The sequence below is a fragment of the Chinchilla lanigera genome, unplaced genomic scaffold (genome assembly GCF_000276665.1).
Source record: "Chinchilla lanigera isolate Chin_1 unplaced genomic scaffold, ChiLan1.0 scaffold00046, whole genome shotgun sequence".
Taxonomy (NCBI): domain Eukaryota; kingdom Metazoa; phylum Chordata; class Mammalia; order Rodentia; family Chinchillidae; genus Chinchilla; species Chinchilla lanigera.
Window position 1 is genome coordinate 15,578,502 of NW_004955447.1, and position 14,876 is coordinate 15,593,377.

General features: G+C 47.3%; 1 protein-coding gene across 1 annotated transcript; it reads right to left on the minus strand.

Moving 5' to 3' along the window:
* Positions 1-159: 159 nt before the first annotated feature.
* Positions 160-9,717, minus strand: Srd5a3 (steroid 5 alpha-reductase 3; the record flags this gene model as incomplete). Its single annotated transcript, XM_005392895.2, is given in 4 exon segments — positions 160-735; positions 1,577-1,711; positions 5,904-6,101; positions 9,575-9,717. Coding segments are annotated over 4 exon segments (736 nt in total), but the record flags the coding sequence as incomplete, so codon positions are not given.
* Positions 9,718-14,876: the final 5,159 nt, after the last annotated feature.

Consider the following 14,876-nt stretch of genomic DNA (forward strand, 5'->3'; position numbering starts at 1 on the left):
TAAAAGGGGTGCACCACCACACCCAGCTTAATGTCATTTTCAAAGGCCAATTTGATTTTAGGGAAATGTAACAAGTATTTATCGAGCTCCTGCTAGATCCCTCATTATCCCTAACAAGCAATCCCAGGTGATCTTGTATCTTCCGTGGTGTATGTTTGTGGGAGAGCCTGTTTGTACTCGCACTTAGTGTCCTGGTGAGGCAGTCTGGAGAAGTCTTATCTACTTGTGGTCACTCGGCTGGCTTTATAAGGCATTGCAGAAAGCAGACAGTGAACCACACGTCTGCCAGAAGCATTTCTTTTTTGAAGGCGTTCTGCAGAGTCATCTTCTGGAGGGGCCTTGTTCTGCGTACGTGATGAAATTCTTTTTGTTGTAAAAGTGGAACAGAGAATTTCAGCCAGTCCTGCAGAAATTGCACTTCAGTCTCCGACTTTACACTGTCATCTAGCTGGCGTTCCTTATGACTGAGGTTATCTTAAAACAAAAAAGGGAGGAAAGCTTTCCTGTGCTTTGGGTAGGAGACGAATTTGCTTTGGTAGAATCTGTGGTTGAGGAAGGCAGAAAGAGCCTGGTTGAAGAAGACATATGTCACCACCAGCCACCAAGTTACATTGTGGAAGCCAAAAGTGACAGCCATGGAAAGGTAGATCATCAGCTCCGCTAAGTAATTAGGGGAAGAAACATGTTCAAACCAGTCTCCAAAAGGGATCCTGTGGTTGCAGTGAATGACAGTTCCTGAAAGGGTAAAAGACAACTACGTAAGCATTTGAAGTCTTGATGGGAAAGTCTCACGATTTACTCCCTGAATCATTTTGCTCTGAGAAGAGTTTCACACAGCTGCATGCAAACCACCACCCTGTCACACTTCCACTGATGAGCTGTGTGTGTCAGAAAGTCACACGCTCAGGTTACACTGTCACTGTTCAGGCACACGGTCAGCCAGTGCCTCCAGCAGCCTTTTCTACTCCAGCCACTAACAAGAGCTCAGACTCGAGTTAGGCAACGTGCGTTCAAATGCCGGCTCTCCCACTTACTAGCTGTGTAACTTCAGAGAAGTGCCTCATTTTCCTCATCTAAAATGAAGATTAGACTCATCTCGTGTGGGAACTGGGAAGTAGTAGCATTTACAAGAGGACATCACACACAACAGGCGCTGGATAAATATTAAATACCACTTCTCTGTTTTTAGTATTTTAAATAGCTGAATAGAAACTACCTGTGATAAGTCAATATAAGCTAACTAGAAGGCCAAGTTGTTTTGCTTGGCTGGGTGATACTAACTCTGCAGGAATATGAGCTCTCATAGGTGGATCAGTACACCTATACAGTGCAGTCCCCAAATGCGGGCACAGCACAGACTCAGATGTCAGGGCTGGGTAGAGCCAGAGAGCTCTTCAGAGAATGGCTCTTATTTTACAGATGGGAAGATCTGGCTGCAGAGAGGTGTCTTGCCAAAAATGAGTATTTGACATAGATTAGTCAACTAACTAGGGCAGGAAGGAAAAAATACAGGAACACAGAGAACTAACTTCTGAGGCTTACCCACCACATGCAGAGGCTGTAAAAGCAATCTTACCTGCTTTATTTTTCCTGAGGTTGCCGAGAATGACGTGGCACTTATACTGGTGGACAGATGACCAGATAAACATCATCATCCCAAGGATGTGGAACCACCGTGCTTGCATCAATGGATTTTTCCCTATTACATACACTGTGGAAATAAGAATTATCGTATTAGCCAGTTCTACAAAATTTCAAAGGCTTGGGGAATTAAAAAAAAATCATACTATCCTGGTGTAATTTTGTTACGGCTTGTACCTAGATGTCTCTCCAAAGCCTCAAGCAGTCATAAATGGGGCTTTGTCAGAGAGGGCTGAATCTAGAGCGTCTGACTGATTCATGGTGCAGTGGTAGGATTCCGTGTGCAAAGATTAAGGGTAGGTGATTGCTAAATCAATCCACTCATTGGATTGGCACCACCCTAATTCTGTTGGCCTGGATACAATAGAAGGAACAGAAAGAGGCTTGTCTCGTCCCTCTCTTGCTTTGCTACCTTCAGCCCACCATGAACTGTTTCTCCTCTGTGATGCCTGTCTGCCACGCCACCCGGCCATGGAGTCAGCCGACTGTACAAACTGGGGATAAATAAACCTTTTCCCCTTTAACTCTGGATGTCAGGTATTTTGTCTCAGCAGTGAGAAAAGTAACTAAGACAAAATTTCCTCTAGACTAGGGAGATATTCCCCTCAGACATGCACAGCTTTGGTGACTGCCAGCAAAGCAGTCTATATTGGCATCCTTCTGTTCCTCCTTCAGATACTTTAGGCACCATTCCTTTCAAATGCTGGGCTCCAGTTTGGATGATCTGCCCTTGGGTGTGAGGAGGCTGCCTTGGGTTTCCACTGCGAAGCCCCATTTTAAGAATCCTTCCATCTTACTGTCAGGAGAACACTTTCTAAAGAAATCTCTCTCTGAGCTACCACCCTGAACCCAGGTATGGAGGTCTGGGACACACAATGCAGAGCTGTCTGGCACTGACCAGTGAAGAAAGTCCCCACAGGTAAAGGCAGACAGAGGGGCTTCTCACAAAGAAGAGAAATGTAAAGCACAAGATGAACAATGATTTCTCTTTCTGGCTTAGAGAGAACCTATTCTGGCAGAGCATCTCCCATATTCCCTTCTTGCTCCTCCTCTGGCTACCAGGAAGGAGGGAAAAAGGCAGCCCACAGGAGAACAAGAAGAGCATGCCACTGGCATCAGAAAGGCGCCGAAGGCCTCCCTATGACTAGCAGGATGCAGCTGGCCTCATCTATCGTGACTGAAGAGACAAAGTTGTCCATTGGTAACAGAAAAGACCCTGGGGCTTTGCAGCCAAGCAGCAACCCCTGAAAGGTAAATTCAAGCAGGAGAACCAAGGATCATTCTGTTTCCTAGGGGACCCTACAGGTGGGAGTCAGTGAGGATAGCTAATTACTAGCGAGAACCCACCAGAGTCCACCCCTGTCAATTTCTGCTTAAAACCTATGCTACAGAATCTGCTACTGTCTTTTTAGTGTTCAATAAAAGGTTACCTTTTTCTAAGTTAAAATAAGCAACATATGAAAAATATAGTTTTAAATCTGATCAGCTTCAAGAGCAAGTCACTACAGTACGGAAAGTTCAAGGGAGCACCTGGGAGTTCACGTCACTAACTACTAAGTCCCTTACTCTATATGGAGAGGTGTCCCCTATGAGGAGAGAGTTTATAGGATTCAGACCAGAATTATAATGCAGGGAAGGGCAGGTGCATAGTCCTACATCTATTCATTCATTACTGAGTGTCTGCTGAGCCTAGCCCTGTTGTAGGTGTAAAGAATAAGGCGGCAAGCTGGGCAGGATCCTGGATCTTGAGAAGCTCTCATTCTGGTTTACAGCCCTCTTTGCACTTCCACATGGACCCGGGGAGCGCGTCTGTGCTCCTACTTACGGATGAAGACTGGAGCTCAGAGAGTCAGTAAGGCAGGCCTGGGTCAGTGGACCCCCAAGCCTTTGTGATCTCTATTAGGTCCTGCAGCCAGCAAACCCCCAGTGAGTCCTCTCTCAATGAATTACCGAATCGAACTCTCCCCAGACTGAGCCGAGTGACCCCAGACGACCTCCTAAAGAACAAGTAAGTAAAACAGAAAACAGATCCAGAAAGGAATGTTTAGAAAGTCATTTTTGTGGGCACCTTGGCTGCCTTTCCTTGACTATTTGTAAGAGAGGGAAGGCAGAAAGTAGGATCCAGGAAACTCCTAAAGGAACATGCAGTCCTAACAGAGCCGACAGACCGAAAGCTAGTAGGTTACTGAAGAGCACCGGAACGCTCGTTGGGTGAAAAGCCAGGAATGACAGCTCACAGCTTATATCGGTGGGATGCACGGATGCCACAGCTGAAAAACGAGGGAGGAAAAACTGACTTGAGCAAGTGCAGAGGAATCAGGTGGAGGGGAGCTGCCTGAGCGGCTGTGGTCAGCAAGTAATTCATGAGCTGAACAAGACGGTCAACAGTCCCTGCTGTAAAATCTTTCCTCCAGGGACTGGAGATGTAACTCAGCGGCAGAATTTGCCTAGCATGTGTGAGGCTCTGGGTTCGAGTCTTAGCACCACCCCTGAAAAAAATTCAAAACCAAAACTTAAATTTTCCTCTAATCAAAGAGGCTGTGTTACAGCGATGGAGAAGGAACCCTAAGGAGCACTAATGTCTGATGCAAAAAGCAGACCTGAGGGGAGGGAGGGAGGCTCACTCAGTTGAGTGTCGGGAATATTTAGACTCCGTCTCAATAACAAGGACTGATGGGGCATCATTAGGAATCGGGAAGCCTATGACTCAGAGAGTGGTCAGGAAAGATCTACAGCGTCTGGGCTGAAGAAGGCAAAGGTCAAGTTAACTTCAGCACTAAAAACTCAATTGTTGGAGACCGCTACAAAGTGGCTCTGAGCTGGACTTACTATTAACCAACCGGCTTTCCGTGTTTACTTGTGAGCTGTCTGAAGCTTAGGCCCCTTGTCTGAAGATGGACAGTGGACTCATAGTAAGTAACCCTCTGTGAGTCACTGTTACCCTGAGGCCTGTATTGGCCTGTGACACACTCAAAGTACAAGATAAGGCCACAGCAGGGCCAGGGATATAGCTCAGAGGCACAAGCGCCTGGTTGGCAAGTGCAAGGTCCTGAGTTCGATTCCTGGTACCAGAAAAAAAAAAAAAAAAGGCCACAGCTGTCTGGCTCCAACCCCAATTAACTTAAAGGAGACTGCAGCTGCAGGCCTCTCACTCCTGTGAAGGCCTTCCTGGAGATAACATAGTTCTCCTAAACTAACATAATGTATTACTTGGGAAAGTCCTGCCCAGATTCCCCCATTTTCTTGAATATCATCCTCCTTTGTTTGTAAACCAAATAAATAAGGGCTACCCAGAGAAGCTGTGGTCAAAACTCAGAGAATATGAAGCTGTAAGAGAGTTAGTCCCTCCTGGAGCCCTGAAATCATTTCAATTGTCTCATTTATTTAAACCTTCGCCGTCCACTGGCTTGGGAGAGTGTGGGCCTGATCAGCCTGCAATGACTATGGGTTATTTAACCCAATACTCAACCACCCAAAATGACTTAAATTCTTCATAATACATATACATTGTTTTTGTAAAAACGACACTTAGACCCCCTCTGCCCTAAATAAAACAATAAACCACTTCTTTATCTCCTCATAAACAGAGGTCTGGCTGCCCTCTTCCTGACTGGAGAGAGCTTTGACACGTTAAGGAGCCTCCACTGCCCGCCGCCTCTGTCCTCTCCCTTGCACGAGGCAAAGCTTTGGTGTAGGGGAGCAATCACAAAACAGCTAACGGCAGTGAAGCGGTTCCGCTCTCCTCCAATCACGACCACTCAGCGGGAGCCCCCTCCTCCCATTTTAGGATTGCTCCGCACTGCAGTTCCTCCCAACCTCCCCCGCGCAGCCCAGCAGGGCTCGGCTTCTCAAGGCCACTTCCTTTGCTGCCCCTTTCTCCTGCTCTTGGCCACACTCCCTCCCTTGCCACAGACTAACTCCACATGGCTTCGCCAGCTGCACTGCCCGAGGGGAACCCCATGTCCCGTTTCACCATCCTTAAGCTGAGCCTCGTGAACATCCTGTCCTTTGCCAGCTTCACCGAGGGCACGATGGCTCACGTACGCTGGCTCCCGCAAGGCTTCAGCAGTCACAGCTAACACACATATCCCTTGGACATGCTGACTTTCTTATCCATTACTGGAGTCTAAGAAGCTGGAATGAACAGGAGGTTGGGTCAACGCCCACGCTGGCGCTCCCGAGTGCTGTGTGGATCCATCGCCTCCGGAGCGCCTCACACAGCCTGCGCCTGCAGAGCCAGCGCTGAGGCGGAGGCCGCTCACCATGGCTGCCATCCATGGGCGCTTGGCTCAGCACAGTGAGACCGACCAGGACATAGTAGACAAGGCCGAAACAGTACTGCACAACGTGGATCATGGCATTGGAGAAGACGCTGACGTAGAAGCACTCGAAGAGTCTGCGCCAGCTGTGAAGCCACAGGAATAGGAGTACCAAGAAGGCAGAAAGTGCCCGCTCACCACCTGCAATTCAGAAGACCACTTGTTCAGCTCTCTTCTGGGGTCAAAGCAAGGCTTTGTTTCTCTTTACTGTAAAACAAAGTACTAAATATGATTAGTTATGAAAGGGCTTTAGAAATCTTCCAGTCTAACACTTTTCTTTTTTTAGCAGCAAGGATAGAGTTTGTCTCCATATGATGCAGTGAGTTAGTGAGGGGGCTGGGCAAACACACGACAGCCATATTTAAAAACTGTTCTGCAATCCCTTATCTGCTGCTGAATGTGGCTGCACCACATGACAGCCTTCCAGGCTATGCCACGGAGAAGGGGTCTGTGCTCAGAACCCATGGTCTGCGAGTGTGCGGCTCCTGGTACAGCCAGATGCAAAAGGAGGAGTTCCCAGCTGGCCTCGGAACAGTCCTACCGGGTGCAATCCCCAGGCACCCACAGAGGCAGACAGGAATACAAATAGTTATGAATTTCTTCCCATACTGAAACAAAAAAGATAAGGGCTTAGGATATAGCTCAGTGGTGCAGCATGCATGTGGCCCTGAGTTCAAGCCCAAGGAACACCAAAAACAAGAACAAAACTCTTCAGGGTGACAGTGAGCCCTGAAATCTACTCTCCGGCCTGTCTCTCATCCCTCAGTCCCCACAGAGCTCTGAAGACTAACTTACCTTTAAAATAACATAAAATCTAGTTTTTCTTTTTTTAAAATGAGTAACACAGGGGCTGGGGATTTAGCTCAGCAGCACAGTGCCTGCCTGGCAAGCGCAAGGTCATGAGTTTGATTCCTGGTACTGGAAAAAACCAAAAACCAAAAAAAAAGAGTAGCACACACATCATAAGGCTAAAGCAATGCACCCCACCTGAACAACGAGCATCCTGATCAAGAAAGAACAGGACCGGAACCCTGAACATTTCTACCCGGGCACTACACACTCCTTCCACCTCAGCAGCGCTACCCACCCACCCCTGTCCTGACTCCTGTCGACACTGATTAGCTTTGCTCTTTTTACTTTTTAGATAAATTAAATCTAGTTAACTCTTTAGGAACAGATGAAAATAAACCCTCCAAATACTAAACCCAGGTGCTCCCCCAGCAAACATCAGGTGTTGACGTTTTAATGAGCAAGGCGGGATTCGCTGTGGCGCGTCCCGTAATAGGTGCGCATGGGTTTGTTCATTCTCCCACTCTTTCTCTCCCCACTCCTCTGTGTGTGTGTGTCTCTCTCTCTGAAGATGAATGGGTTTCATCTTGGCAAGTTTGTACATGCACATAACATACTTTAATCATCCCCCATCACATCCCCTAGTTTCATATGTGGATTTTTCTTCTGAGTCTCTTTTTTGCAACAAGTTCTTTGTGGTACAAAAAAGGACTGTTCCTAGGGAGATGGTGGTTTGGCTGCTGGAGCAAAGGATAGAGACAAGGACAGAGAACAATTTGTTTCTAATTGTGTCCCTTACCCTCTGTAAGGCCACAGCATGGCTTTCACCTTCAACTTCTATTTATTTATTTATTTGAGATGAGGTCTTGCTTTGTTGTCAAAGCTGGTCCTCAATACCTAGGCTCAAGTGACTCTCCTGCCTCAGCCTCCTGTTTGGCTGAAGCCACAGGTATGCTAGTTCTGTATTTAAAAACTGTTCTGCATATCCCTTATCTGCTGCTGCATGTGGCATGTTTAAAGACCATGTAGTGGCCCAGGTAATAGTATATAACCAAAGTGTCATAGTGATAGGGCAAGAGAGACTCCATTTTCTTAACTCCGTATTAAGAGAAGTCACTTAAGTTCACTTAAGCTGTAGTCGACTCTATTCTTCACCCTCTCCCCTTGGTTAGTTATCAACCCACTTAAAGGAGAGCAGAGTCATAAAACAAGAACAAGACAAACAGGACAGATTGGGAAGTAGGCTGCAAGTTCAACTGCAATAGTCATCTGAAATCTGGCTGCCCAACAACTTCTGGGAGAAGCAAACTTTGTGATAATCGTGACATCCCCCCCCCCCCATATCGCAACCTCGCGCTTGCCAGGCAGGCACTGTGCCAATGAGCTAAATCCCCAGCCCCATGACATTCTTCTGAGACTCCCAAAAATGAGGTAATGGTTACTATGGAAACCTAAAATGTACTTAAACCGAAGGTGAGACCCAGATCAGGGCAGATATCTTCTCTGGCTCCTGGTTAGAGACTGTCTGTCAGCCGACTTAATAAAGCTTTGTTTGTTCCTGCCTTCTCAGTTTTCTTGTGAGTGTCTTTCTCACTGAACTTGCTTGCTGTATCAATAGCATAACAAACCTTTTCACATGTTTACCAAAAGTGAATTTAAAATCAAATTTCTGTGAGTTCTGAGACATGATTTTGGCTGGACTGTATTATAGAGAGCCCTTCCCAGTCTGCCTCACGGCCCAGAAAGTTTACATTTGTAATCCCATGAAAAGTTATTGCAATTTTAGCAAGTCAGTTCCAATCTACCACATCCAGTGCAACCCATGGTGAGAATAAAGACACTAAGGCATATAGGGGGTCCTAAGTCCAGCCATGATGATGGCTATCTGGAACCAAGGGCTATACCCAGGACCCAACCCAGATTTTATTCATTCATGAAGAAGGAAGTGGCTTGAGGATGAGTGACTATGACAGTGGTGGGAAATACGTGAGTGCCATGAGCTGGGCTAGGCAGGAGGCCTGAAATCACCTCTGCCATATGTAGCGAGGACATACAAGAATAATAATCTGCATAACACAACTGAGATAGTATCTAGTGTTTTGAGGTTGGTGCTTCGGCTCTGATGTGTAATCTTTGAAGCCCCAGAAAGTCATAGCCTCTATTCCTGAGGCTTGATCCCAGCCTACAGTGTGGAGCACTGGCTCATACATCCTGCCTCATTCCAGCTCACTCGAGGGAGCAACAGGGGGTTGGGGAAACATGCCTGCCATCTCCAAAGATTACCATCTACACCTGGGCTAGACCAGTATGCACTGCTTAAAGTCAGTTGAAGGGATAAGGAAAAGTCCCAGCCAGCTCAGTACATATCAATACATGGAAATAGGGTCAGGCTCAGCCAAAACAGAGCCAGCTGATCCTCTTTTAAGGAGAGTTGCCGGGTGGTTCTCCACACTGTATAAATGATAAATGTTGCAAGGCAAACCTGAGGGAGCCTAAAAGCTTCCTCCTCATGTGTACAGATTTCTCCATAAATTTATCAGCAGTACTGTACGAAATATATCTGTGGGAGAACAGCCAGTCCTGGCCGCTGCTCTGTGCTGGGGGAAGTCGGACTGCAGCGCCAACTCTGGGCTCAGCCGTAGTCTCGGTGAGGACTTAAGGACATCGCTGTGCCATCCAGTGATGGATGCTGCACACCTCCTCTGACCTGACCTCAGAGGCCCTGAGCGGGTGGTTCCTGAGAGAGGCAAGGCTTGGGCACACACCCCCAGCAGACAGGAGCCAGAGGCCAAGCTGCAGTGCTGCAGGGGCCAGCGGAGTCTTACCTCGGGACTGTGCTGCCCCAAGAGTTCTGAGCAGACCATGAAGCCAGTTTGGAAAGGGCATTCCCAGGAACACAGATTGAGTAAGGCACCAAAGCAGGAAGCCATTCCACAGCACAGAGATGATATAGAAGTGAGAAAAGTACCTGCAAAGGGAAAGGGAGTTAGGCAATCACTAAGGCACAACAGTGCTGAGCTCCCACACAGGAACATTCTTTTTAGTTCCTCTGTTCCCACCCTCAGCCCAAAGTATAGTTTAGCTTTTAAAAAGAACTTGAACCCTTCAGGTGTCCAGATGTTTAAAATTTTCTTGCTAATGATAGCACCAGTTGGCCAGTAGAAAAAAGAGGCCTGTCTGAGATTACTAAGAACACAAGTGAGCTTACTAAGGTAGTCTGAGGGTCAGGTGGTGAGCTCTCTTATCTCTAGGAATAGAATTGGGCTCAAGTTCCAAAAACAGGCAATAGAGTCTTACAAGGAGAATCCAGACTGTGCTAATATAAGCTAAATCTGTGAAAATGTCTGAGTCTTGAGCCAATACTGATGTAATAACCACACAACTATTGCACAAGATTTGCACAATCACAGACACAGAGCTAGGAGAAACAAAGGTTTTATGCTCCAGTGTTTTCCTGTATTATGCTAACCTAAATATAATGACAAATACTGTAATAATAGATATATTACTAACCATACATAGGCACTCCTCGTATTTCTGAGACAACTATTGAGGCTATTTTGCGACACATATTTACAAACTAAATATAAATACAACCACAAAACCAATAAAATGAAATTAGCGTTGTTCATTTAACATGGAAGAACCGGACCTGTTAAAATGAAGTCACTGGTAATACCCAAGGACCTCACCTGTTCTTTTGAGGTCCACTTACCTATACCTTTGTACTTGGGCATGTCAGTATGCAAAAAGTTTTTGATACTGGAGCATTCTGGATTTGGGGATTAGCTTGCATTTTTCCTCTATGTGAATGAATTCAACCCCTTTCTGACTAGCGGGTACCAAATCACCCGGCCTTCCTTGGTCTTTCATGCACCAGTATTAAACCCCTCCTTCTTTCCTCTTTCCTCTGTGGAGTTCAACCTGGAGCCAAAAGAGGATTAACTATCAGTTCAGCAGCTCCTCCAGCGAGGCCAGTATCTGCTTGTAAGAGAACTCACAACTCCCCAGACCACACCCACAAACCCCGTGTGACAAACCTGATCTAATCTGATCATCCATGGCAACACCCTTTGTTCTCCTCACTCCTTTCAGCAAATTCTAGTGCAGGATCTGCCCTCTCTGGTCACATGGGGTGGGATAAAGCTTAATTCCACAAAGTTCTGAAACCCAGTGGAGAGGGTCACGCTCTTCTGTAGGCCTAGCAGCCTACTTCTCTCCAAAGTTCATGCCCCAGGGTCTGCCAGCATCCTGGCTGCCAGTCTTCTGTCACATTCTACGTCCTCCTTAAGACATTTTCTAGAACTGAGCCACAGCAGGTCAGAAGGAAAGGGGAGGGTGAGCTTCTGAGGAGCAGGCTCCCTCCTGGCTGCTTTGCTGCCTCCCTTTTCTTGCCAGTATTTACGGGGCACTTGGGAGGTGCTGAGCAACGTTCTCCGGGCTGGGAATTCAGCAGGGAGCGGCCCAGATCCCTGTCTTGATGGCATTTACCGTCCATGGAGACTCAGGAAGCCAAGGAAGAGGCCTGCCACACCTAGCATAAGGTGGGGTGGGAGCACGGGGAGGTGCAGAGGCTGTTCTGGACAGCTGTTAGAGGACACTTGGCTGCAGGGGGATCCTTGCGGATTTGTGGGGTAAGACCTTTCTGCTCGGGGATGATGGCAGAGGCGCACTGGTGATGTTCAAGAACACTGAAGGCCCATGTGGCTGGGGGGCCTGGCCACGGGGGAGGGAGGCCGGAGGGGCAGAGACACAGGGCCTTGCGGACAGGGGTGTTAGCGGGGAACTACTTAAGCAGGGCGACAAGAGGTCACGATGGATGTCATCCATCTGGCAAAAGAAGTTTGGGAGAGGGAGGGGGTCATGGTGGGGGTGTGACAATGTGAATGAACTTGAAGCCCTTGGACTGTACTCTCAAAACAAGTTCACAGGGTTTTTCACCATGTATGTTTTCACACAGTAAAAATAAATAAAGCGTTTTTAAAAGAACATGCGTATTAATTTGATTAAGTTTAAATGAAAAGTCCCTGTTGACTAGGTAGAGAAGTCTATTGTGCATAAGTGATGTGGAGTGGATCCCACAGTGAAGATTACTGAATTTCATCTTCACAACATGTTTCTGTTATCTTCATGTGGCAGATGAGGAAACTAAGGCCCAGAGAGATTAAATTACTTATTAAAGGTCACACAGTAAATGGCAACATTTGGCTGCACCCATGCCTCCAGTGACTCGAGTTCAAGTTACCTGGCGGCACTCTGACGCACACAGCCTCGGCTTAGCTGGACCTGCCTTTGTGACTACCTATAACCAAGTTAGATCAATCCTAAAAAGTCTTGTGCAAGTTGTTAGGCCTCTTCTTGCCGCCCATATTAGTGAGTGTCCTGGTGTTTCTGATTCAAAGTCAAATAGTTCTGGTTTATGTTCCCACATTCTGTTTTCCTTTCCTAATTTCCCACCCGCTATAGGAAACATTTCTCTCTTTTCAGAGCAAGTCACATCTCTTGCTTGTTTTTAAAGACCTAGTTCAAGCCTCAAAATGCAGACCTAAAAGCTTCACTGCCTGCTGTTTCACCTATGCTCCTTCTTTCTGCTCCTCTGGCACTATGCTTCCTGGTAGCTCTGTTTGTGTGTGCGCGTGTGTGCGTGCGTTACTGGGGAGTAAACCTAGGGCCTTCACACCGAGCCAAACCCACCATCCTTTTTTAATTTTGAGAAAGAGTCTAAATCATTAAGTTGCTCTGGCTGGGCATGAACTTGAGGTTCTCCTGCCTCAGCCTCCAAGAGTGCCTGGATCACAGTCTTGTACCACCAGTACAGCTATGGAGCACTGCTTTTCAAGCCCTTGGGAGCAGGGAGGAGGAGGTTCTCGGGATTACACAGAGCAGCATGATCATCTTCTGATTAACAACTGTGTGTCATTACCACAAGCCCCGACTGCTCTAGAGCTGGGGATACAGCAGCATGCTGTTAGTCACGGTGTGTGCGTGGCATGCACACACACAGATTTTACAGTGTGGCAGCAGGCAGTAACTGAGAAAACTAAAGCAGGAAAGAGGCAGGAGGAATTCGGCGGATGATGGAATCATAATTTTAAACAAAAGGCACAAGGAGGGCCTTAGTGAGGAGGGAAATCTCAGTGGGATCACAGAAAGTGAGGGCACACACCATGTGGCAGGGAGCAGGGGTGCTTGCCTGGTAGAACGGGACAGGCAGCGAAGGCCCCAAGGGCGCAGGTGACTAGCAGAGGCCCCTGAACCGGGACACACCCAGCAGGGCAAACCGAGGAGCCGGTCAGTGAGGTGGAGACGATGTACCTGGCCTTGTCCATTTACTGCGAATGCGTGGGAAGTGCTGTACGGTTTCTGCTTAGGGACATGGTCCGATTTAATGTGTATTTGCTGAATCTAACAACCCGTCCCAGGCTGAGTTAGAGGAATTCCGGGATTAATGAATGAGGCTGACTGAGTTTAGCCAGGTGCCTGGCCCTGTGCTAAGTGCACTAATGTCACTGCCACCTATGAGACCAGTGGGGACTACCATGCTACCACTTTAGTCCCCAGCCGCAGTGCTGTCCCTTGCCTGGACTACTGGAGAAGCATCCTGTTAAAATGTAAATCACACGGGGAACTCTTCGCCTTCCCCCAGAAAGCCCTCAGTAACTGTCCCTCCATGCACCCCACCCCAGCTCCATCCCGGCTTACAGGTCCTGCTAGCAACTCTGTCCCTACCCCTCCCACCCTTCCAGGTTGTCACTCCTGCCATCCTGCTCCCCATCAAACCCTGCTGGGTCGCTCTAAAGCACAGACCTTCATCTGAAATTATCCTGCTGGTTATACAACACCCATTTGCATATTTTCTGTCTTGCTTTAAGTCCCGGCACACGGCAGATCTCTACAAACGTTGGTTAAAAAAGTGAATCAAAGAGATGGTAAGCAGCTCACTGAACGTTTCTCTCAGTAAGGAGTCAAGTCAGTCAACAAATGCTGAACCGAAAACCTCCAATCTCTTTTCTGTGGTTCATTTAAAACATGCTGATGGGGAGAGGGTCAGTGCCAGGCGCTGACCTTGGGATCCATCTGGCAACAAGACAAATGCCAAGGCCTGGAAAGTGGCAGAGTCCAGAACAGTGCTTCTTACCATTTCTCCGCCACAGGCCCCATCAGCAGTCGGGCAAAGGCTATAGACCCCTCTCAAAATGCCATAAAATACAAAGGAACTACAAAGGAAACCAATTACACTGACATATAAGAAGTACAACGACTAAAAATCAAATTTGGGATATAGTATTACATATATTTCTTACATATCAAATAACAAGACTTAAACTATGACCAACCTGCAAGTACTGCTAATTCTGCTGTGGTCTGTTTACATTCACGATTAAGGAAATGCTACATTTCAGCCAGAGATTAGCAAAAATAATTCCAATTGCAGTTTGCCCTGCATCCTACTGAGGGATCCCACAGCTGGTGAGCGCCCCCGGGACTGCCGGGAAAAGGCCTGGATAGCTCCCTGGCTCCAGAGCCCAGTTCCCTTGCAGTGCTTTGATAGCACTTGGAACCATTCTGAGGTGTCAAAAACAGAAGTGCTTCCACATCCAGTGCTGTACCGAAGTCAGGAGCAAAGCGATTCTTGAGCCAGTGCACCTATTTATTCAGACTTTCTGGGAAATCAAAACTCTAGGAAGCAAACGAAAACTAGAAAACCAATGGTCACTTTATTTTTTTTTATTTTTTTGGTTTTTCTCCGGTACCGGGAACCGAACTCACAACCTTGTGCTTGCCAGGCAGGCACTTTGCCGCTGAGCTAAATCCCCAGCCCCCAATGGTCACTTTAAAGGAAAAAAAAAAGATCAGACAAGGGTAATGGGAACAGACATTCCAGGAACTGATTTAAGGTTTTATTCTCGCCTCTTGAGGAAAACAATTACAAGTACCACCTTGTGCATGGAAATGCGATTTACAGCTGCCTAAGTGTAAGTATTGAAATTACAGGCTTGCTTCAACCTTTAAGGTGGTATTAAGGGCTGGGGATGTAGCTCAGTGGTGGAGCACCTGCCTGATAACATGTGAGAGGCCCTGGGTGCCATCCTCAGCACTGAAAAAAAAAGTGCTGTTAAGATTTGC